At 39.6% G+C, this 26,133-nt stretch overlaps 1 protein-coding gene across 1 annotated transcript in view; it reads left to right on the top strand.

Annotated features, from left to right (window-relative positions):
* Positions 1-1,544: 1,544 nt before the first annotated feature.
* The window catches only part of spred1 (sprouty related EVH1 domain containing 1), a 61,342-nt gene continuing 36,753 nt past the window's right edge, over positions 1,545-26,133 (top strand). The window contains exons 1-3 of the mRNA XM_067456282.1: positions 1,545-2,175; positions 12,313-12,493; positions 25,440-25,608. Of these exons, the coding sequence (XP_067312383.1) occupies positions 2,147-2,175; positions 12,313-12,493; positions 25,440-25,608 (379 nt within the window). The 5' untranslated portion in view covers positions 1,545-2,146. The remainder of the gene's footprint in view (positions 2,176-12,312; positions 12,494-25,439; positions 25,609-26,133) is intronic.

Genomic DNA, 26,133 nt, shown 5'->3' with positions numbered 1-26,133 from the left:
TTAAAACAACTCAACCATTGGGTTAAAACAACTCAACCATTGGGTTAAAACAACTCAACCACTGGGTTAAAACAACTCAACCATTGGGTTAAAACAACTCAACCACTGGGTTAAAACAACTCAACCACTGGGTTAAAACAACTCAACCACTGGGTTAAAACAACTCAACCACTGGGTTAAAACAACTCAACCATTGGGTTAAAACAACTCAACCACTGGGATAAAACAACTCAACCATTGGGTTAAAACAACTCAACCATTGGGTTAAACAACTCAACCATTGGGTTAAAACAACTCAACCATTGGGTTAAAACAACTCAACCATTGGGTTAAAACAACTCAACCACTGGGTTAAAACAACTCAACCATTGGGTTAAAACAACTCAACCATTGGGTTAAAACAACTCAACCATTGGGTTAAAACAACTCAACCATTGGGTTAAAACAACTCAACCATTGGGTTAAAACAACTCAACCATTGGGTTAAAACAACTCAACCACTGGGTCAAAACAACTCAACCATTGGGTTAAAACAACTCAATTGTTGGGTTGGTGCATTTTCAACCCAACTTGGGTTGTTTTTAACCCAGCATTTTTTAGAGTGTAGGTTTAGTAACTTGCTCAAAGCGAAACAAAACTAACTAAGAAAGAAATTATCCAATCAATGTTTCTGTTATTGTGTATATTGTGCACCAAGTATTGAGAGCTCTGTGTGTGGGCACTTCTATTTTGTTGTACATGAGTTGTCTACACAATAGCTTCTGTATTATTTACTTTACTGTTCTAAGGAAAGCTGCTTTAAAAGCATAAACGTGTTATACTGCAGAGTAAAGTGTATATGAAACAACATATTGCCAAGTAAACTTCAACTTTTTTATTTTATTTAACTTTACTTTAAGTAGATTTACTTACTTCTATATATGAAATGTAAAATATGTGCAAAAACAAAAAACAAAACACATTTTACCTTTACAAAGTGGCTTATGAAGTGACGAGAATAGTTTTTGTGCGCAAAAAAACCTAAATAACAACTTGTATAGCGATGGACAGTTTCAAAACACAGCTTCCAGAAAGCCTTAAATAATCAGTGTATTGCATTCATGATTCTGATCGTGTCAAACTGACGAAATCATGTGACTTTGGCAATCAAACCGCTGGTTCGATACATAACGGTTCAAAGCTTTATGAAGCAGTGTTTTGAAATAGGCCTTTGCTATAAGTTATTATTATTATTTTGAACAAAATTTTCGTCGCTTCATAAGACGATTGTAGAGCCAGTGAGGTGGGCTTTGTAACGACGTCTTTAGTGCCTTTATGGGTCTTGAGAGAGGAAATGACATTGGTGTCAATGAAGGCCTTTCTGAGCCATCGGATTTCAACACTAATATCTTCATCTGTGTGTGAAGATTTGCGGAGGTCTGATGGGCGTCCAACAACATGAGGGTGAGGAATTAATGACATAATTTTCATTTTTTGGGTGAACTAACCCTTTAATATTTGACATTATGATCCACTCAATCATTCACTCATCTGAGCTCCTCACGATAGGAATGCGCGGCGGAGGGATCCGTGTTGCGCGCGCAGGCCGCGTCCACTCTTCCGCCCAGTTTTCCTGTGATTCGTCTGCGCTGAAAATGGAGTTCGCGTAAAAGTAGACCCCCCCAAAAGTTCCCATGAAGAGTCGCCGTCGTTCCTGTGACACTTTCTGTTCCGCCCCGAGGCTCTCGTTCAGCTCCAGCCTTCCCGTGTGCGTCGCGGAAGCGTAAAAATCAGCGAGGTTTGCGTTTTATCGCTGAAATCCTGCCGTGTGTGTGTGTGTGTGTGTGTGTGAAGTTGTCTATGATCGGTTCGTGTGGATTTTCCAAACTCGCGTTCACTGGGATTTTTGGGATTTTTCTCCGACCAGGATGAGGAAGACGCCGATGGTTTCTCCTCAGGATGTGATTTATAATGCAGATGGATCGAAGTGTTGCTTCCGATGCTTCCACACACCGTTCCCGATCTGAATCTCGTGCACGGTCGCGTTCTGTCAATAATGGCCTTTCGTGGCGATTTCACGGAGAAAATGGAGATATTTGCGCTTTATTTCCCCGCCTTGAGTGCGAGCTCGATGATATTTCCAGGATTCGGATCCCCTTGAGAAAAAATGAGCGAAGAATCAAATCCAAACAACGAGTAAGTGTAACGTAACACACTCTTAACATGTCTATGTATTTCTGCTTCTGAGTATGTTATGTGTATAGACACATACTGTGTATGTCCAAACGCAAGATTTCCGATTATATATTACGTAACACATTTATTACCAATGGAACAAAGCTTTGATATGGTTACTTATGATCAGTCTTTGGCAAGGTGTCAGTTATAGCGTTATTCCATCTCAAATGAAAACACTCGGGCCTATTTGGAAACAAATAAGAAGTTAAAGTTATATAATGGATTTGTAACTCAGCACATGTTCTATGATCTTCGCTTGAGCTCTGTAGCTGTTTATATCTGAGGCTTTATGTTTGTGGTGTGTTTAATGTTATTTAGGGAGACTGTGATGCCATTAGCGCAGTGTCAGGCCGCGTCTCAAACCCTAGTAAGTCGCCTATCTAGGCAACGTGTGCGCGCGTGACAGGAGCGGGACGCGCGCAGAGAGTTGAGGGCGCGCGCGCGGGTTTGACACGCGGCCTGGGGAAGCAAGGCGCCATGTTTTCTCAATCATCGCAGTCCTCATTCATAAAAATGTCTAAAACGTGAGACTTGACATCGGTCGTGTTGCGACTGATTTGCTGTACATTGTTCGCTGTTTTCTCGCGTATGAGCAATTGTTGTGATTAATGTTCCCCTTTGAAGTCCAGCGCGAGACCGAGAGAGACGGGGCTGATCACGTGACCCGCCTCCATTCATAAAGAACCCGCGTGCCCATTCACACACACGTCACATAACCAGATCCGCTGTATACAGCACGGTACATATTGCCGTTATAAATAGCTCAATCAGACGTAGAAATATCAAATTTACTTTAACTGTTTTGATCTTAAAACCAATTGTATTAATTATATTAAGGAAATTGATTACGAAATACATTTATTTTCACTCCACTGTCTCAATTTCAGACTACTTTGTCGCCTGAGCTGTCTCATGAGTGCTGGTTTCGTTTGTGTGTGTCTGTTATTCATTCATATATATATATAATACACACGCACACACAAGCCACATACATTTTGTCATTGTACCAGTTTTGCCATATCCTCTTCCATTTTTGTTATCAGGATATAATTAGCCCTGATTGTTTTGTTATTGGTTAACACTGATTAACAGTGCTCAACATATCTTGCCTAATTTTGCTTGATGATGCATATTCAATGAGCTTAATTTATAAAATTTATAAACAACAATACATCCTAGGAGAATCATAAACAACCCAGTAACACATACGGCAATAAAACAATCAATTAGTTAAAATGAACCATCAATGAGTAATATATTTTTAAAGCAACTTTTGTTTGTAGCCCTGTTTCCACCAAAATTATCCAGAACAATTTGTCCCAGCAACTCGTTTTTCCTCAGACCTGTTGCTGTCTGCGTTTCCATCGCGATCTAAAGTACCGTGAAGATTAGTCCGGTGACGTAGGACTTCACGCGACTTCCCAGAGCCCACTGGATTTCGTCCTCCGCGAATAAACTCGACATTAATTCTCCTTCCCCTTCCCATCATGCGCACAGTTTTATTCATTGTTATTAGGGCTGGGCGATATGACGAAATATATCGTCTGGACGATAGAAAATGTCTATCGTTTTATATAAGGCTCTATCGCTTACGCCACGATAAGGCGTTTATGGCAGAATTTTACGTCAAGATGCACCTCACGCCACGGCATGCCCGCTGCAATACATAAACAAACGTGGAGGAAGACGGTAGTAGACGCGGTTCAGACCAGGGTAATTCTCAGAGTAATTATGCCAGAATAGTGGCATAAGTGCTCAAAACAAACTTCAGACAAAGACGCTGCAACGGGCTTTTACGCGTGGCACACCATATAGCCATATATTGAAATATTTTAATGGCAGGTGTTGGGATGACGAAAACTAAACATTTTCTTGACCGACCACCGAGCCTCATTAGCCGGTTGAAACCGGTTAACCGATTAGTTTAAAATATACTACGCTATTTGAAATAACAGCCGCGAGCCGCGCTCCCTCTGTCTCTCTCTCGCTCTCACACACACACACACGCGCTGCCGCCTCCCTTCCACTCACGTCACTTTTTTAAAATCCCCCACAGCGCGAAACACGAGTCCCGCAAAACGCGCCGCAGAGGAGCTTATTTGTAATCAGAGGACAAATGGCTCCTTAGTTTCGAAATGGTTTGGGTACAAGGTGATCGCGTTGAAAATAAAGGCGTTTGTCCAGCGTTATAGCTCATTTGAATCATTGCCGCGGCTCATTTAAGAAAATGACAGCTCCGAAGAGACGCCGCTTTAGTTCGAGGTAGTGCTAACAATAATAAAGAAAGACGATCAACACCTTATGTGTTACCACTGAAATGAAGATGTAATATATTTCCAAATGTAAGCCCATCTTAAGCGAAATGCACGCTTCATACTGTCGTCTGCCCCGCCTCTAACCTCGAGTGTTTACTTTTTGCAAACCTTGTGAGCGCGCAAACCCAAACGCTGTGACCTCGCGCCAAATGTTTTTATTGGTTTATTAAGTACACACAGGCGAGTTATGAAAAATTGAGTGCGAGGGATATGTTCAATCACACAAAAAGATTTTGGAATGAGACGGCCAACTGTAGTAGCCTTTAGTCCACTGTCTATAATAGCCTAATTTAGAGATCTCTTTTTTATTTATTTTAACCGACAACTTTGATCGGTTAAGGTTGATACGGTCAGCCATCGGTCAAACGGTCATCGGTTAACATCCCTAGGCAGGTGTTAACTTTACCGACAGTCTTGCTTTAAAAAAGGTTCTAAATAAAATAAAAATGTAGTCCATACTACCTTTATTTGTTTTGTATATCATTTCAAACTGCATTTCCACATTGCAATTTTGTATAGACTATTCATAAACTGAATTAACAGAAAAATTGCTATATCGTTATGTATATCGTTATTGGGATATCAAATGAGCTATATCGGGATATGAAATTTTGGCCATATCGCCCAGCCCTAATTGTTATTATTGTTGGTTACATGTACAAGACACAAATGTATGTCAAATAACAACTGACAGTTGCATAATTATAATAAAGCACAAGAAAATGAAAGAAACGAATAGAAAGTAATACTATACAAAAAATAAAAATCAGTTAATATCTGGGGATAATTAGTTTTTTTAATAATAACTGGTAATAGTAAATAAAATATGGACAAATGTGGTATTTTGTGGAGGTTGAAGCTTACAATAAAATAGTTATCTCTTTTGTTTAAGAATCCTGGTTAATTATCATTGTCATTTCTCACCGGATTTGTCCTTAAACAATTAATTCAGAAGGAACTTGTTCAAATTATTCCATTTGACAAGACTGGAAAGTAGGGATGCACCGAAATAAAAAATTATTGGCCAAAACCGAAAAAGCGGAAACCAAGGCCGAAAACCGAAACGCCAAAAGAAATTATGCCAATTATACGTAATTGTAACCAATAGTAAGCATTGTATTTATTGCTATGACTGTAAATTTACTAAAAATCAAAGCATTGCAATTTCATAAATTAATATTAAAGTTTCAAATAATAAATCAATTACAAATTATGCATAAATGAATTTAGCACATCGCAACAATGCACAGTATAAAATACAATTCAAACTAAAATGTTTAACTTGACCTCGCTCGTGTACATTAAATAATATACAAGCCTACTGGCCAGAAATTTAATAAAGGAATCAAATGCACAATAACTGCATATTTAACTGTTTAAATTAAAGATTAATCCTTATTAAACTTACAAAAGCTATTCAATCAAGAGCAGTGAGTGATGTCCTTATCTTTTGTTTGACATTGAGCAGTAAAGGTTACTGCCCCTTTAAGAGCTAATGCAGGGATATGTCGTCTTTCTCAACTGTATAATGTTATCTTAAAGGGGGGGTGAAACACTCAGTTTCAGGCAATCTCATGTCAATCTTGAGTACCTATAGAGTAGTATTGCATCCTTCATATCTCCGAAAAGTCTTTAGTTTTATTATATTTATAAAAGAAATATAGGCTGTACCGAGTCTTTCCGGAAAAAAACGAGCGCCTGGAGGCGTATCGAGTGGGCGGAGCTAAAGAATGACGAATGCGCAAAGCGGTGACGTCCTCAAGAGTGGAGAAGAAAACATTACTCTAATAAACCATGGCTATCAATCAGATTCAGCTAATACAGATATGATCCAGAATCAGATCCGGAGGCTGAAATAAACTGAACAGGAGAAGCAGCAGCAGCAGGACGTCCGTCTCTGTGGTATGGACTGTATTTAGTGGCCTGTCAACATTTGTGTGTGTTTACTCGCAGTTTATGAGGACATGATTCGGTTTATGGACTATTGTGTGCGACTAAACCTTAGCAGTAGCAAGCAAAACGGTTTTGCACGTCAGACTAGTGTAACGTACAGAGAACAGCAATGGAGTCCGTTAGCGCATTTGAATGACGAAGCACGCGATCGTGTCGTTTACTGATGTTTACTCACGTGACGATAGCCGACAGCACAGACATCTGAAGCAGTTTAACTCACCGGCTGCTTCCAAAGCAGGACCGAACCTTTATCACTGGGACCGCTCCGTCAGAAACACACTTCTTGGAGTGTGGAGATCCACTTTGCGACGCGACTGAAGCGATGTTGTGAAGCTTCCCGTCATTTCTGCGTTCAAATCGGTTCAGATGCAGCATTGCCTTCCCAGAATGCTGTGCTGAAGCGTTGAAGTTGCTCGACGTCACCCATAGGAATAAAGTGGAGCGCGGCGCGACAGAAGTGCTTACGGACGACTGGATCTGCAGCTGAGAGTGTTTATGGGCGTGCGTTTCCTCTCTCGCTCTAGTCACGCGCGCGCGCACCCTACCGGGAGAAGAGCCCGTACGGCCCATACAAGGACCTTCCGCTCTATTAACGTCAAGCCGACCCATACTCGAAAAAAACTCTACGAAACTTGTGAGGAAACCGGAAGGAGTATTTTTGACACAGAAATACTCCATCAAACGTCCAACATTAGTTTTTGAAACTTTGTCTATGTTTGGGATGGGAATCCAAGTCTTTAAGGCTGCGTTCACACTTGTCATGTTTGGTTCGATTAAAACGAACCCTGGTGCGGTTGCTCGGTTAGTGCGGTTCATTTGAACATATGTGAACGCTGCCATCCGAACCCTGGAGCGCACCAAACAAGCGGACCGAGAGCACTAAAAAGATGGGTCTCGGTCCGCTTCCAAACGAACTCTGGTGCGGTTCGATTGATATATGAATGCAACACGGACCAAAGACATGTAAACGGACCAAAAACCGGACGTGATGTCACAAGATGCGACACATAGTCAGCTGATTTGACGACGCGGAAAGATCGGTGTATCCAAAATGAGTAACTTTAACGTTAGAGGGCAAACGTGGAGCAACGAGGAAAAGATATCAATATTTGGTCAGACGAGCATGTTTCGAAAATGCTAGAAAAAACACACAAAAAGCAAACCTGGTTCTTCTCATCAAAGTTCCTGTGTTGCCCATTATTAGCAGGTACAGACGACAGCGGCCGTCTCTGTTCTGCACAACGGAGGAAATCCTGCTGCTGTTTTGAATGTTTTGAACGTTTTATGAGCTCTTCATGAGTTCTCTGGTAAAAAATAATGCCATGTGTGTTACACGCATAAAATGATCGCGTTTAATCCAGCACACACCGTTGTTTTGAATGTTGTGAACATTTCATGAGCTCTTCATGAGTTCTCTGGTGAAAAATAATGCCATATGTACACGCATAAAATGCCCGCGCGTGTAATCCGCACACAGCATTGTTTTGCATGTTCGGTAAACGAGCTCCTACGTCATATAAACCGACCAATCAGGTTGTGAGCGTCTCCCTGTGCCTTTGGTTCAGTAACTTTAGGTTCGCTGTTAAAAATACCCGTGTGAACGCTAAGCGGACCAGGACTATTATGTTTGTTTTTGTTTTTTGGTCCGGACCAAACGAACCAAACGAACCGAACTACAAGTGTGAACGCACCCTAACAGTGTAAAAAGCTCAGTATGCATGAAACAGCATTTCACCGCCCCTTTAAAGAGGAAAGCTCTCACTGCTGTCTCAGGACTTCACTGAATCAACAACGTCACCAAAGAAGTGTGTTTTTGACAGAGCGGTCCCAGCGATAAAGGTTCGGTCCTGCTTTGGAAGCAGCCGGTGAGTTAAACTGCTTCAAATGTCTGTGCTGTCGGCTATCGTCGCGTGAGTAAACATCAGTAAACGACACGATCGTATAGTTAATTTATCAATGGAGCATGCGATGTAACTTAGGGTGTGTGTTTAAATACATTTGTTTAGCTGATCACTGTCAGTTTGTTTATTGTAAAACCACCCAAACATTAACCTAGGTGACGTTCACACAAAGCACATTCAAATGCGCTACTCCATTGTTTTTCTATGTAACACTATAACACAGTCTGACGTGCAAACCCGTTTTGCTTGCTCCTGCTAAGGTTTAGTCGCATACAATAGTCCATAAACCGAATCATGTCCTCATAAACTGCGAGTAAACACACACAAATGTTGACAGGCCACTAAATACAGTCCATACCACAGAGACGGACGTCCTGCTGCTGCTGTTTCTCCTGTTCAGTTTATTTCAGCCTCCAGATCTGATTCTGGATCATTATCTGTATTAGCTGAATCTGATTGATAGCCATGGTTTATTAGGGTAATGTTTTCTTTTCCACTCTTGAGGACGTCACCTCTTTGTGTGCGCGATCGTAATTCGTTAGCTCCGCCCACACGATACGCCTCCAGCCGCTCGTTTTTTTCCGGAAAGACTCGGTACAGCCTATATTTCTTTTATAAATATGATAAAACTAAAGACTTTTCGGAGATATGAAGGATGCAATACTACTCTATAGGTACTCAAGATTGACATGAGATTGACTGAAACTGAGTGTTTCACCCCCCCTTTAAGGTATATTCAGACTGTGTCTGCTTGGATACACATCAGGATAAGCATATTGACATACTTTTTCTGTTAGTTTGTCCGTTGAAGCACAAGACTTGAAAGATAACAAAATATTTGCGCGCTGTAAGACGTTTGCGTGCTTTTGGACGATTGCACAGACCGCTCTTCTCACAGTGCGCCAAGGTTATTATAGTTGTGCTTTTTTGAATTAGTTTTTATTTTATTATAGTTTTCAATTTTGCTACAAATTTCAGTTTAGTTTTAGTTAGTTTTACAAATGTTTTTGCTAGTTTTAGTTTAGTTTTTATTTTGCAAATACATTTCTATTTAGTTTTTATTTATTTAGTTTCAGTTTTAGTTTTAGTAATTATAGTTTAGCAGAGTTACCATAATGAGAGTTTAATCTTACTAAACATCCTTAAGTGAAATCACTTGATAAACAAGCATTATTCTTTATACGGTCTTACAAAACATGCATAAAGTTGGGTCTTCACCTTTGAGCAAAAAAGCTTGAGTCAAACTATGACCTATACAAACAACGATCTGGAGATAAAAAATGAAATAAATTATATTTTGATATTAAAAATTTTATTTGATATTTTTGACAGGCTAATACTCAGAGGATCTAACTTAAAGAACAAAATAAATGCAATGTAAAATATAAAAGTAAAAATGATAAATTCCAGACAAACTCATTCATAACAAAGATGAAATATTGTTAAACAATTAAAAGCTTATTTTAATTTCATCAGTAGTACAATGTAGGCTAGCAGTGTAAGACCACAGCTAAAGTCATCTGAATACAGCCAACACACACTGTTGTGTGTGTGTGTGTGTGTGTGTGTGTGTGTGTGTGTGTGTGTGTGTGTGTGTGTGTGTGTGTGTGTGTGTGTGTGTGTGTGTGTGTGTGTGTGTGTGTGTGTGTGTGTGTGTGTGTGTGCTAAAATTGTAAAGGGGACCAATGTCCTCATTTATCTAGTAAAATATTATGATAACTGACTAGTGAGGACATTTGACTGGTCCTCACTAGTTAAAAAGGCTTATATATCAGCCAAAACATGTTTTTATTTAAATCTATTGTTTTGCACGTTCTTGGGATGGGGAGGTTTAGGGATAGGGATTGGGTTAGGGGATATAAAATATCATTAACCTGATATAAAATCATTGGAAGTCCATGCAATGTCCTCACTTATATAGTGAAACAAACGTGTGTGTGTGTGTCCTGGTATTCCCTACTTTGTGGGGAAATGTCTCCACACAGATAATAATATTATTAGTAGTAAATGATTATGAAAACACCTTTGAGCCTGTCAATATTATGCAAACATGAAATCTCAAACGCACAGTAGGCTAGTACTTGCTACTTACTATAGTTGCTGACTTCTGCGCCTGCGTCTCTCGTCGCATAAGAAACGGCATTCTTAAACAGTGAGCTTAAGTTGAAAGAAGTTCAACGTGCATCTCATTACCTTGTGTTATTTCCCATTTCACTGCCATGGACGCATTGATTCTTTGTGAACTGCCGTTTAGGACTAGCGATGTATTGCCTGTCTGCATGCGTCCGTCAGGACAGCGGTTAATCTCCTCCTCAGATGACTTCACGCGCACTAGCGCAATATACAGACGCTCCCTCAACCGCCACAGTCAGATTTTCCACCACATTAAAAAGGGCTTATTAATAACGAAAACGAATATTTATTTTTGCTAATTATTATTTTATTTCAGTTAGTTTTTTAGTAAGAGAAGTTAGTTTCGTTTAGTTTTAGTTTTTTATTTATTCAGATTTTTTAATTTTATTTCAGTTTACGAAAATGTTTTTTGACCAATAGTTTTAGTCTTAGTTTCAGTTTTCGTTTACGAAAATAACCTTGCAGTGCGCATGAGTTCTCATTTACATCTTCTGGCGAATATACTCAGGGGATGACGGTGAAAATGACTGCTCATATTCGGACATACGGCAGCACTCGCATGCATTGAACAAAGTTTACAAAGAGAGACCGTTTTGCCCATTTTTCTTTTATTATCGCTGTTGTTGTAGTCTATCCCTGAGGAGCCAGCGCATGTATCCACCGACAGAAACATAAACAAAGCATTATTTTCAAGTTACAACCGATATTATAGATGCGTCATCAGATGTGAGATGAACCACATACGTCCACACCGCAGATATGTTGCTTTAGATAAGGGATCCCTAGTTCAGTAGTCAGGGCACTGATCAGGGATCTTGAGACGCACTCAAGCACGTGCCGGTCGCGGTTTCTGTTTGTCATCACAACATTTCGGACGTATTGTTTCTGTGATAAAAGTCTTTCGGCTGAATTTTCGGTCGCCAAAAATTCGGTGCATCCCTACTGGAAAGACTGCAAGGTATATTTCTGTTGTATTTAGTAAAATTTTGGGAATTTGTTGACAAGGTTCATGGGAAGGTTACTTTTTTAAAATGTATGTTGGAAGGTTTTATGCTCCGTTTTTAATTAATGGAATCAAGGAAAGTATCTCCTACACTGAGTAACGGAGTAAATGCTCGCGGGGACGGCATACTGCATTTATTAAGTTGGATTGTGCGTGGAATTGAAGGGTTAGTTCATCCAAAATGAAAATTCAGTCATTATTCCTCCTGTGGTTGGCCAGCCGTCAGACCTCCGCTCATCTTCACACACAGATGAAGATATTAGTGTTGAAATCCGATGGCTCAGAAAGGCCTTCATTGACACCAATGTCATTTCCTCTCTCAAGACCCATAAAGGCACTAAAGACGTCGTTACAAAGCCCATCTCACTACAGCGGCTCGACAATCATTGATGAAGAGGCCAGAAGAGTATTTGTTCGCAAAAAAACAAAAAACTAAATAACGACTTATATCGTGATTGGCTAATTTCCAAACAAAGATTCGAACCGTTATGAATCAGCGAATCGATTCATGATTCGGATCACCAAAGTCACGTGATTTCAGCAGTTTGACACGCGATCCCAATGTGTATTTATTTTTTGTGCACAAAAACTATTCTCGTCTCTGCCTTTCTGAGCCATCAGATTTCAACACTAATATCTTCATCTGTGTGTGAAGATGAGCGGAGGTCTGACGGCTGTCCAACCACAGGAGGAATTAATGACAGAAGTTACATTTTTGGGTGAACTAACCCTTTAAGACCGCCTAATATAAAGTGTGAATAATCAGTGTGTGTGTGCTCTTGTGTATCAGTGAGAGTTTGGCGTGTGTGAGAGCGGTGGTCATGACTCGAGATGACTCCAGCGGCGGATGGCTTCCTCTGGGCTCCGGCGGCCTCAGCTGCGTCTCCGTACTCAAGGTCAGCCGGATGGAGGCCGAAGGAACAAGCGAGCCACATTTCCTCATCCACGGAGAGCGGCTCAAAGACAAATCGGTAACATCCTCGCACTCACAGGGAGGGTTTGTGTGGCGCTCCTGGGGCCTGTTCCACAATGCGAGTTTAAAGGTCCCGTTCTTCGCGATTCTATCTTTCAAACTTTAGTTAGTGTGTAATGTTGCTGTTAGAGCATAAATAATACCTGTGAAATTATAAAGCTCAAAGTTCAATGCCAAGCGAGATATTTTATTTAACAGAAGTTCCCTTTCAAAGCCTACAGCGAGCGGCCGGTTTGGACGACACCGCTGCACTTCCTGCTGTGATGACGTCACTAGAACCGTTTGTTGACTAAAGCTCCGCCCACAAGAACACACAAAATAGGGGGCGTGGTCTCGTTGCTCTCCCGCGTGGAGAAGAGCGCGCATTCAGCGCTGGCATCGCCCCGTTACGGTAAGAGGCGGGACCTTTCCGCGCAAAGTGCTAAGCTGCTGTCCAATCACAACACGGGAAGCGCTGGCCCAATCAGAACTCGTTACGTGTTTCTGAAGGAGGGACTTCATAGAACAAGGAAATCATCAGGCCGTTTGTAGGACAGAGGAAACAGCGCTGTACTGATAATGCAATTGTGTGAAAAATACTGTGTTTTTACACGCGAAACATGAACTCATGTTATATTGCACACTGTAAACACAATCAAAGCTTCGAAAACACGCGAAGAACGGGACCTTTAAAAAACAAAGGGTTACAGGATTAGTTTGGAATTTGCACTACAAAAAATGCTTTTCTTACTTCGTATTTTTGTCTTGTTTCTAGTCAAAATATCAAAACATTCTTACATTAAGAAACATTTACTAGACAAGCAAAAATTATTGTCTTGTTTTGGGAAAAAATAGCTAAAATGTAAGAGTTTTTGCTTAACATAAAACAAATAATCTGCCAATGGGGTGAGAAAAATAATCTTGTTTTCTGTTTGAATTAAGATTATTTTTCTCACCCCATTGGCAGATTATTTATCTTATTTTAAGCAAAAACTCTCTTCATTTAGAGTTATTTTTCCCCAAAACAAGACAATTACTTTTGCTTGTCTAGTAAATACTTCTTGTTTTAAGAATGTTTAGATGTTTGGACTAGAAACAAGACAAAAATACTGAGTGAGAAAAGCATTTTTTGCAGTGTGACAACCAAACCAATCTATTGAGGCTTTGCTGGTCCCATGATGCTTATCATCAGCTTTCTCTGTTAACTCAGGCTTTGATCCTAAGTTCAAAGCTAGCTGAACAAACTCTGAGTTTCCGAGCAGGTTTAGAGTTGACAAATCCAGATAAATCCAACCTGGTTTAGATCAAGTTCAACCGTTTCTCAAAGCTTGGTATAAACTTTCTCTGATAACTCAGGTTTAATCCAGAGTTAGCGATTAACTCTGAAGCGCTCGCTCATGAACGTGTGACACGTGCGGCAAACAGCCAATCACAGCGTCCGTTTGATTCACTTCTCTTCTGAAGATTGAGAGACGGCGCTGAAAGAATATCTGACTATATCAAAGCGTGATGCGAATCAAAGAAATATGCCTAATAATTATAGGTTCACAAAGAGCTCAAATGAACACATGTTTAAAAGAATTATGAAAGCATGTATTATGTTTATATTAATATATGGCTACTTGTCAATTAATATAATATTTATCCACATATTATATGAATTCAAAGTAATTATAATTAATATAATATAAATCTTATAAATAATTATCCCCAAAAGATGCACAATTTTATTTCTAAAGTGTTTTCATTATAAGCTGCTTTAATTTGGAACGAGAGGTACAGGGGGTGTGGCTTTATTGCGTCTTTACTTGCAGCTGATTGGTCCAGTTTGGGCTTGCGATCTCTAACCCAGAATAAAACCGGCTTCAGAGCAGGTTAAGTTACCAATGTGATGAACTCCGCTAAAAACCAATCCGCCTTCTTGAGCCAGAAAAAACTGTTTTCTCAAACTAATCTCGAACTCACCTGGGTAGCAACTGAAACCAGCTTTTCACTGCAGTTTAGCTGTGACATCAGCAGTAAACAGCCAATTACAGGCTGTGACATCAGTAGTGAACAGCCAATCACATGCTGAGGATCTGATATTAATTTCTCTCTTCTGCAGAATATTACATTATTGAAAAAAATATTAAGAATTTTAATAAATTTACACCGCAAGACAAAGTGCTGTCTATGAGGGAGGACAACTTTAAAGGTGCACTATGCAACTTTCCGAACGTAAAATAAATATTTAGCCTAAGTGTTCATGACAGCATTGTTTTATATCAGTAAAGGAGCCTGAAGGTCTTCGGGCAACAGCAGATGCCAAAAAAAAGAACAGCAGGAGCAACAATAATCAATATATAGTTTTAGGACAGGATGAAGATTTAAATATCTAATGTATCGGCGTGAAACTGCGTATGCGCGGGTCAAAACCGCGGCTGGGCTGAAACTGCGGCTCTGCAGACAGAAGTTATTGAAAAATGAAGGTAGTTTAGTTGATATATGGAGAATTTAACATTTTAGCTCACATGTACCGTATTTTCCGCACTATAAGGCGCACCTGATTATAAGGCGCACCTTCAATGAATGGCCTATTTTAAAACTGTTTTCATATATAGGGCGCACCGGATTATAAGCCGCATAGAATAGAAACTACTGCAGACAAACGTCTGACGGGGTTTGTGTTATGCATCCACTAGATGGAGCTTTGCTAAAGGCAATGTCAACAAAACAGTCAGACAAAATGACTATTCACACGGGACTCGTATTATCTGGGGACCTCTGGTGATTTGTAATAATTACAGAGAATGTCTGTGATCTTAATCCCGTGCGAATCGGCCATGGCTGTAATTTGTAAAGTAAAAATTCCCCTGCAAATTACCTACCATATGTCGCCGAACACCGAGGTCCTGTGATAATAGTAGTCCCGTGCGAATCGGCATCTCTGTGATTTGGCCAGGATTAGGCGGATCGTATATCATTTTTGCAAGGTTTTTTTTTTCTCCTGTGCGCATTTCTATCTCTATCTTTCACGGAGAATGGAGTCTGCATTCATTATGTGCACCGTTATGAATTCCCGCACGGATTATACTTTCACTTTTGAATGAGTACCAATTTGGGAGCAAATTGCTTGAATGGTGTGTTTAATATTAACACCAATACTGTTCTTAATGAAAAACATAATAGAACAGTACAATGACAAGCTCGCTTAAACGGGCGCTTTTACATTTAGCTTTGAAACTCAATCTTCCGCCGTATATTGTCAACTTCTCTCTCGTGATGAATAAACTCTGACTCCTGCCGCTGGTCTGAGCTCAGTTCAGTTTTTAATTGTAGCGTGTTCTCTAACTGAACGAAATAATTTGTATTACTATAAAACTATCAAAACGATATCGATACGACTGTTTATGATTTCATACAGCTTTAACGAAAAAACAAGCCTTTTAATTTTTAAGTGCGCCTTATAGTGCGGAAAATACGGTAGTCATTTTTATAGCTTTATTTATTGATTTGAAAGGTTATGTTACATTTATATAGGCCATTTATATTAATTTGAACAAAGTTTCGTTAATTAATTAACTAAAATGATACATGTGTAATTTATTAAGGGTATAATAATGACATAAATTATATCCAAATCATTCAAAATTACTATATAATAAATAAGCATTGTTAAAAGCCAGACATTTTTGTCTTTAAAATTTGCTTTGTAGTGACATTTAATTTGGAGCAGAAACGGGGCGTGGCTTTATTGCATCAGAAGTCATTTTACTCACAGGTGATTGCTCCAATCTCAGTTTGAGATCTCTTATCCAGAACATAACCTGGAGCAGGTTAGCCGTGCAGCCTAAGTTACAATGGTGATGAACACAGCTAAAAGCCAAACCACTTTAATGGTAGCTAAAACCCAGAATTGGCTAAGCCCAAACTAAGCTTAAATATATCTGGCTAGCCAGCTAAACTGCCTTCATGGTATAGGCCGCTGATGTCTTCAGTGAACAGACAACACTCACATGAATTATATCGAGCTGACGCCTCTGGAGAGATTGAGACATACTGAAAGTAAAAAACTGAAGTAATTTCGTCATTGAGCATCAGTACTAGTTCCTCAATGCTCAAGTGTGACCGATTAAAGGTCCGCCATTCCCTGATCGTTCACTCAGAAACGCTTCCATTTCCTTTTCATGATGACTTAAGCCTAGTTCACACGGCCCGATTTTTGCCCTGATTTTGAGTCGCTGACAGGTTTTGTGAAATCACAGACAAATGCCAGAAATCATAGGCAAATCGGTGACAATCACGCAGTGTGAATAATCAAAGACGCGACCAGAGAGAATCGCAGACGCCGGTGAGATATTTGGCATGCTAAATATCTGGACCTGTGGACGATTGAATCTCCTGCTGTGTGAACAGCGTTCTGACTGAAAATTACATCGGCGATGACCGACAGCCAATGAGAGAGTGAGATAAATGGCAGCAGGAGGTTCAGGGAGGAGTTATAGAGCAGAATATCAGTATTTTAATAGATATATTTACAATTCTATCAAACGGAAACAAAGGCCAAACATTTGCACATCCAGCCACAGCAGCAGCACATTACAAAATTATTATTTAACCTCAAACTGTTTTTGCAGAACACAATCCTGGCTCCCTCTGTCTCTCCTACAATTTTCTTCCGCCATAATATTTTTTCTTTTTCTCCAAAAATCAGCGCACAGACTATTTGAAGCAAATGTTGTGCAGTTTATCATTTTTAATAACATTTCAAAGTCTCTCGCGAGAACTCCGGTCTGACGCACGTGTGATCTCGCGTTGTTTACTCGTCACATCGCACGTGTAGTTTGGGAAACATAGTTTGCGCACCGGAGAGAGAGAGTTCTGAAGCAAACCCTGGTGTGATTGCTCGGTTACTGCGGTTCATTTGGACACGTGTGAACGCTGCCATCTGAACCCTGCTGCGCACCAAACAAGCGGACCATATAAAGACGGGTCTCAGTCTCCGCTTCCAAACGAACTCTGGTGCGGTTCGATTGATATATGAACACGGACCAAAGACATGTAAACGGACCAAAAACAGGACGTGATGTCACAAGATGTGACGCTACAGTCAGCTGATTGGACGACGCGGAAAGATCAATGTATCCAAAATGAGTAACGGTAACGTTAGAGGGCAAACGTGGAGCAACGAGGAGGGAAGTGCCTCATTAATATTTGGTCTGAGCAGGTTTCAAAAATGCTAGAAAAATCACACAAAAAGCAAACCTGGCTCTTCTCATCAGAGGACCTGCTGCCCATGAGTTGTCAGCTGATAAAAATAATGCCATATACAGGCATTAAATGATGGCGTTTAATCAGTACACAGCGTTGTTTTGAATGTTCGGTATGCTCCGTCGCAAAATATTCATCATAAAAGCCGACCAATCAGTTGAGACCGTCTCCTTATGCCTTTGGTTCAGTAACTTTAGGTTTGCTGTTAAAAATGCCAGTGTGAACGCCAAGCGGACCAGTGGCCTGTTGCACAAAGCTGGTTTCAGTTGCTACCCAGGTGAGTTCGAGATTAGTTTGAGAAAACAGTTTTTTCTGGCTCAAGAAGGCGGATTGGTTTTTAGCGGAGTTCATCACCATGGTAACTTAACCTGCTCTGGAGTTTTATTCTGGGTTAGAGATCGCAAACCCAAACTGGACCAATCAGCTGCAAGTAAAGATGCAATAAAGCCACGCCCCCTGTATCTCTGGTTCCAAACTAAAGCAGCTTATAATGAAAACACTTTAGAAATAAAATTGTGCATCTTTTGGGGATAATTATTTATAAGATTTATATTATATTAATTATAATTACTTTGAATTCATATAATATGTGGATAAATATTATATTAATTGACAAGTAGCCATATATTAATATAAACATAATACATGCTTTCATAATTCTTTTAAACATGTGTTCATTTGAGCTCTTTGTGAACCTATAATTATTAGGCATATTTCTTAGATTCGCATCACGCTTTGATATAGTCAGATATTCTTTCAGCGCCGTCTCTCAATCTTCAGAAGAGAAGTGAATCAAACGGACGCTGTGATTGGCTGTTTGCCGCACGTGTCACACGTTCATGAGCGAGCGCTTCAGAGTTAATCGCTAACTCTGGATTAAACCTGAGTTATCAGAGAAAGTTTATACCAAGCTTTGAGAAACGGTTGAACTTGATCTAAACCAGGTTGGATTTATCTGGATTTCTGCTCGGAAACTCTGCTCGGAAACTTTTGTTCAGCTAGCTTCATGCAACAGGCCTCTGGACTATATGTTTTGTTTTTGTTTTTTGGTCCGGACCATATGAACCAAACGATTTGAACTACAAGTGTGAAAAATCTCCTTAGTATACTTGTCTGGCTATCACCAGACCAAGCTCAATTTAAGATTGAACATTAGTCTGAGGAGTCTGCTGTGTATTTTCTACTACAATGGAGGCGTGATCAACGGGCATAGTTCAAATGAGTCTGTACGCAATTGGATAGTCCTTCAACCAATCAGAGCACAAGAGGCGTTGATCAACGGGCATAGTTCAAATGAGTCCGTACGCAATTGGATAGTCCTTCAACCAATCAGAGCACAAGAGGCGTGATCAACGGGCATAGTTCAAATGAGTCCGTACGCAATTGGATAGTCCTTCAACCAATCAGAGCACAAGAGGCGTGATCAACGGGCATAGTTCAAATGAGTCCGTATGCAACTGGATAGTCCTTCAACCAATCAGAGCACAAGAGGCGTGATCAACGGGCATAGTTCAAATGAGTCCGTACGCAATTGGATAGTCCTTCAACCAATCAGAGCACAAGAGGCGTGATCAACGGGCATAGTTCAAATGAGTCCGTATGCAACTGGATAGTCCTTCAACCAATCAGAGCACAAGAGGCGTGATCAACGGGCATAGTTCAAATGAGTCCGTATGCAACTGGATAGTCCTTCAACCAATCAGAGCACAAGAGGCGTGATCAACGGGCATAGTTCAAATGAGTCCGTACGCGATTGGATAGTCCTTCAACCAATCAGAGCACAAGAGGCGTGATCAACGGGCATAGTTCAAATGAGTCCGTACGCGATTGGATAGTCCTTCAACCAATCAGAGCACAAGAGGCGTGATCAACGGGCATAGTTCAAATGAGTCCGTACGCAACTGGATAGTCCTTCAACCAATCAGAGCACAAGAGGCGTGATCAACGGGCAACGACCCATCGTTTCTCGATCTGTCGTGGTAAACCCCCCCAATAGCAAGCCCCACTGTGATTGGTTCCTGCAAAAGTGTAACAGAAGCAGTAAAAATAAATGTACAGGTTTCCAGGTTATGGCAATTAATCAAATCACCGGCGGATCCGGCCGGGTTTACCCAGTCTATTAGTATACTTCTCATCTCATCTTTATTAATATTCTGAAGTAGGTTTATTTTCATATTTTCTGTTTTATTCGCTAAATCTAAGCATTAAAATTGTTGTGGTTTTGACGTTTTTATTTGTTTTGTTTTCTTGTTGCCAAGACATTTTTTTTAATGTTTAACTAAAAATGAATAACAAGATGATATTAAATATTTATTTTCATTTAATTTAATGTCTCTAATGGTTTTAGTTTTAACTTTAATAATCCTGACTTGAGTCTTATTTTACTGTCATCTTTATTCATATTTTTAAGTAGTTTTATTCACTAAAACTAAACATTTTAGTTTTTGTTTTTGCCTTTTTCTAAATTCATGTTTATTAGTTTATCAGTTTATTATTATTTACAATTTTTGTTTATTTCCTTTAACCAGGGCTCGACATTAACGCTTGTCCGGATCAGTGGATTTTCTGAAGGGGAAGTGAAATAATTTTACTGGCCCGACCGGACAAGCGGATTAAAACACCAAAAACAAAAAATAACAAGCGAATCGCCAAAATGCAAGAACGATTCTGCATTCATTTAGTGTAAGTGGAGTTTGATAGTGGATAATAAAATATAATGTAGTTTATAATGTACTGTCGGTAACAGGGTGGCGCTCTTGACGCTCACACAGACTCTCGAGGAGAAATCGAGAAATCAGCCTCTCACACTGAGAAACTGCGCTAAACATTTTTAAATGTGGTGTTTTTATATTTATAACAGCATGTGATACAATTAAACCGCATCACACAACCAAGAGTGTGTTTTCCTAAGAGACCCTCATGACTGATATTGAAACTGATTTCATATGACGCTCCATAAACCGTTAATTAGAAGTCACTAGGGCTGTCATTTAAAAAAAAAAAAAATCTAATTCGAACGGATATCAAATATCAAGCAATATATTCGAATATCTACGACCCACCCCCATTAAAAAAAAAAAAACGTACACTGCCATAACGGAGATTAGTCATAAACAGGACTCAGGCCACAGCCTGAATGGAAAAATAAATTAACTTAATGTTTGAAACAGCAGGTTATCAACTTAATCGATATGAAGAGCCACTATATGCAATCATCACAGCTTTCAGTTTGTCTACCGCATCAGATGTCGACGCCGTCCTCTCCAGCAGCTGGAATGTGTTTACGGATGCCATAGACGGCCACCAGAACTTATACGGTTTTCAAAAAGCTATTTATTTGTTGTAAAGTGTAATAATCATCTCAGAAAAAATGTATTCTAATGTCAGGCGCAGTTCAAGTAGGTTTTTATATGGAGCATTTTCATTCAGATTGGACTTTTAAACCGATTACAGTGCTCCATGTAAACGCACCGACAGTAAAAAAAGTTGCGCTACATGGCACTTTAAAAACCGGATAGTTTATTTATAGTTCGATTACGGATATTTTTCACGTCATGTTCGAATGTATATTCGAATACCGAATAAAAAGTGACAGCCCTAAAAGTCACTTACATTTTAGATATGTAAAGCAAAAAAGCAAATAGCAGAACCGTAACGCATCTCACAGCAACAGTTAAAGCTACACTGTGATATTTTCCCCCATCTAGCGGTGTAAAGGTTTATGACCATCCAGTGAATATTAGTTTCTGTTCCTCTCAATTCTGATTACGTTTTAACTCCTACGGTGGCTGATTTAGTCCAAGATTAACACGGCAATCCCCCTCTTCACATTCGACACGGTGCCATCGAGTGTTAAACGCGAAAGGCAAAGCTTGAATTTACGGGTATGTCCCTCTTTGGCTACTGTACTTTCAAGATGAAGGAGCAACATGTCGACCGGCATTCGAACCCCTCACCCGTATGTATTTTCAATGGCATATTATAAACTTACGAGAATACTTTATTACTTGAAAGAAGATTAAATATACATTAATGAGCACATATATTGTTTTTAGCTAAGAATAAACTATAAAAGTTACACAGTGTAGTTTAAATGAACGATTCCGTGTTTGAATGAATCAAAGATTCAATGACCTGTTCATAAACGACTGCCTCGATCTTGAACGATTCAGCCGTTTGAATAAATGACTCGCTCATTTAATGACTCAATGACTCGCTCGTTAAAATCACCTACTGGAGGTTTAGTTTCATGTTTAAATATTCATTTTATGTATATTCAGAAATATTTTAAACATTCTCATTAATAAATGCAGTTGTAATTTTTCAGTGTAAATTTTATTTAATTGGTGACAACCCTATAGTGTCTTATTCTAATTTAATTTATTGTTCAAATTTAAGAATATAAAAAGAAAGCTAAAGCAAAAAAATACATGCCCTTTATAAAAGGTAAAAATGTCACAAATATGCAGATTTAAATTTCAAAACTGATTGAACACTGGTGAGAATATTGCTTCCGAATAAATTATATTTACAACAACAAAATTAAAATAAAGAAATTCCGAACAAGTGAATAACAAATTTACTTGAACAGGCTTAATGTCCTGCTCTGTTACATTAATATTAGTTATTTTTTTATAATTTACATTTTAATACACTAAAACCATGGCTCGACTTTAACGCTTGTCCAGGACAAGTGGATTTTTTGAAGGGTAAAGTGAAAAATAATTTTACTTGCCCGACGGACAAGAGCCTGAAAACAAAAAATAACTAGCAAACCACCAAAATGCAAGCCTAGAAATCTAGACGCACCCTAGCGGCAGCAAATCTAATCTGCCCGCAAGTGTCGTCTAGTAACTCTCAATACCCTTCTGAGCTGTATTCCCCTAACTCTTGCCGGGCCAATCACATCGTGTATAGAGTCGGTGGGCGGGGCCATAATGACGACGGCCGAGTTGCGTTTGCGTGCTTCTAGTAAACACAGAAACTGGCGAACGGCGGCGGTCTTTCGAATCAGCTTTGACCGCGACTCTGGAAGACTTGGAGTTAAGCTTTTCTCTGAGAAAAGAACAAAGAACGGCACTGAAGTCATTCTGAAGAAGGGAAGATGTGTTCGGAGTTTAGCCGACCGGATACGGCGAATGTTTACGCCGCATTCACACGGGGCGTAGGCGTTAACGCTTGACGGAGGGCGTGACAGAAGCTGGGTGCTGACGCGATCGTCATAGTGACAACAGCCAATCACATTAACTTGCCGCTTGGACCAAAACACAACACAAAAAAGCGCCTTTTTTGGTTGTATGTGCGAGTGTGATTGCCCGTGTAGTTGTTGTCAGCGCACTGCACAGGTGCACGAAGCTGTTAAGTACATTAAATCCCGAAAAAGCGCCGACAGCGGGAAGAATATCACATAGTGGTCCAGGAGCTGCGTCTGGATTTTTAACGGTCTATGGTCTGGATGGTTCACGGAGCAGTAATGAACGCAATTGGTTGCGTCTGCTGTAGGATATTTGCATACGGCGATCTGATTGGATGACGCCTGCGCTGGCGCTTGAAAAGTTGAGAATTCTTCAACTTCTGCCGCTTGCAACGCGAGTGAAGCGCCGCGACGGAACCCACAATTCAGTTCGGCAACGGATGATGTCACCCATTCAAAGTAAATGGGAAGCGTTAACGCCTACGCCCCGTGTGAATGCGGCGTGAATCTGTCAGTGAGCTCTGCTTCACCTTCGTTTCTCTGGTTGGTGTAGCGCTATCCTATCGCGTGCAGAGGGAGTTTGAAAGACGTTTATCCCGCTGTTTATCCCGCCCCTCGGATTGAGCCGTCAATGATGAGTTTCCAGACCAAACATCTGGATGTGGGTCTGGCTTGTCAGGCCACCAAAATGCACGAATGATTGTGCATTAATTTAGTGTAAGTGGCGATCGATAGTGGTGGATAATAATATATGATGAACTGACGATAATAAAGTCGCGCTGTTGACGCTCGTGCAGCTTCTCGAGGAGAAATTACAACACTAGAGCGTTTAAGCTGTTTCCTGAATAACATCACGACTGAAAGTTCATATGACAGTTTCATAAACAATTAATTAACATTCACTTACGTTAACATTCACTTAAAGTCACTTACATTTCAGATGCAACATTGAGTGCTTTTGTTCGATTTCAGCAGCGAAAATCGTTCACACACAGCAGAACCATAACGCGTCTCACAGCAACAAGTGTGTTACTGAACGATTCAGTGTTTGAATGATTCGTTTGAATGAACGACTCAATGGCTGACCCATTAAGACGGCAATCTGCTGCCACCTACTGGAGGTTTAGTTTCATGTTTAAACATACTTTCCAACGTTTCTTTTTTGTCTATTCAAAACTACAAATCTCAAAACATTATTTAATGCAGTTGTAATTTTTCAGTGTACATTATTTAATTTTATTGTTAACAGCCCTTATAGTGTCTTAATTTAATTTAATGTATTGATCAAATTTAACAATATAAAATTAAACCTGAAGCATAGCCTATATTTAATAAGATTAAGGGGTTAATGCCCTTTATAAAACATAAAAATATCTTGAAATGATTCAATAAAAACAAAAACAAATATGCAGATTTAAATATGTCAAAGCTAATTGAACACTGGTGAGAATATTGCTTCAGAATAAATTATAGTTTCAACACACACACACACACACACACACACACACACACACACACACACACACACACACACACGCAAAATTAAAAAAATATCAAACTTTTTTTCGGACAAGAAAATTTTTTACTCGGACAAGTGAATGAACGATTCACGCACATGAACATGCTTAATGTCAAGCCCTGACTAAAACAAAAACATATTATTTTTGCACTTCAGCGATTTTTATTAGTTTGTTTTTGTTTTTTCAGGTTTATAGTCAGTTTAGTTTAGTTTAGTTTTTTTTAGTACATCAAGTTGAACATATACAAATATTGTTTTAGTCACAATGTTTATACTTTCTTTTAATTTATTTTATTTCCAATAATGTTTCGTATGGTTTTAGTTTTAACTATAATAATCCTGACTTGTCTAATTTTACTATATCACCTTTAATAATATTTTAAAGTAGCAGTATTCACTAAAACTAAACATTTTTTGTTGTTGCATTTTTAGCCATTTTTAATATTTTTATTGTTGTTGTTTTTAATTCTTTTTTAAGTTTTTTAGTACATTAAGTTTAACATGAAACATTATCTTGGCAACTAGATGATTATTTAAAATATAAAAAAGAAAATAATATTTGCATTGTTATGGTTGTATTTCCTTTAATGTTTGTTTTATTTCCAGTAATGTTTCTTATGGTTTTAGTTTTAACTATAATAATCTATGGTTTAGAGTTATAAGAAGTTTTTCTGTTTGCATTTTAAAAAATTTTGGTTGAAGTTTTAATTCATTTTGTGTTTTTTTTGTTTTGTTTTTGTTTATATAGTTTTTATTTAAGTTTTAGTTTTTTTGTGCATTGTTAAACTAATTGAATGTTTTAAAGAATATTTTATTTCCGTTTAAACATTTTCCAATGTTTTGTTTATAATTCATAAATAGTGTCAGCGCGGGTGCGCGCGGGTGCTCGTGCGTGCGCGTGTGTGTGTGTGATGGGTAGGTTTAGGGGCAGGGGCGGTGTAGAGGGATAGAAAATACGGTTTGTACGGTATAAAGCCATTCACCAGTCCGTCTGGTCCACAGGTGTTGCTGGACTGCTGCATCCGCAGGGATCTGGTGTATAATAAAGTCAACCCCATCTTCCACCACTGGAGGATCGGCAACATGAAGTTTGGCCTGACCTTCCAGAGCCCAGCAGACGCCAGAGCCTTCGACAGAGGGATACGGCGGGCCATGGAGGACGTCAAACAAGGTGAGCGTTTAGAGCGTGTGTGTGTGAGTCAAGTCAACTTTATTTATATAGTAGCACTTTTATAATGACAAAGCAGCTTATCTGAGAGTGTGTGTGAGAATATGCGGCCACGTGATGTCACTGTTCTGAGACGTGTGCTGATGTCACTGTTCTGAGGTGTGTGCTGATGTCACTGTTCTGAGGTGTGTGCTGATGTCACTGTTCTGAGGCGTGTGCTGATGTCACTGTTCTGAGGCGTGTGCTGATGTCACTGTTCTGAGGCGTGTGCTGATGTCACTGTTCTGAGGCGTGTGCTGATGTCACTGTTCTGAGGTGTGTGCTGATGTCACTGTTCTGAGGCGTGTGCTGATGTCACTGTTCTGAGGCGTGTGCTGATGTCACTGTTCTGAGGCGCGTGCTGATGTCACTGTTCTGAGGCGTGTGCTGATGTCACTGTTCTGAGGCGTGTGCTGATGTCACTGTTCTGAGGCGTGTGCTGATGTCACTGTTCTGAGGCGTGTGCTGATGTCACTGTTCTGAGGTCTG

The sequence above is a fragment of the Pseudorasbora parva genome, chromosome 10 (genome assembly GCF_024679245.1).
Source record: "Pseudorasbora parva isolate DD20220531a chromosome 10, ASM2467924v1, whole genome shotgun sequence".
Taxonomy (NCBI): domain Eukaryota; kingdom Metazoa; phylum Chordata; class Actinopteri; order Cypriniformes; family Gobionidae; genus Pseudorasbora; species Pseudorasbora parva.
The sequence above is the reverse complement of the archived record's forward strand: the minus strand, read 5'-3'. Positions and strand labels throughout refer to the sequence as shown.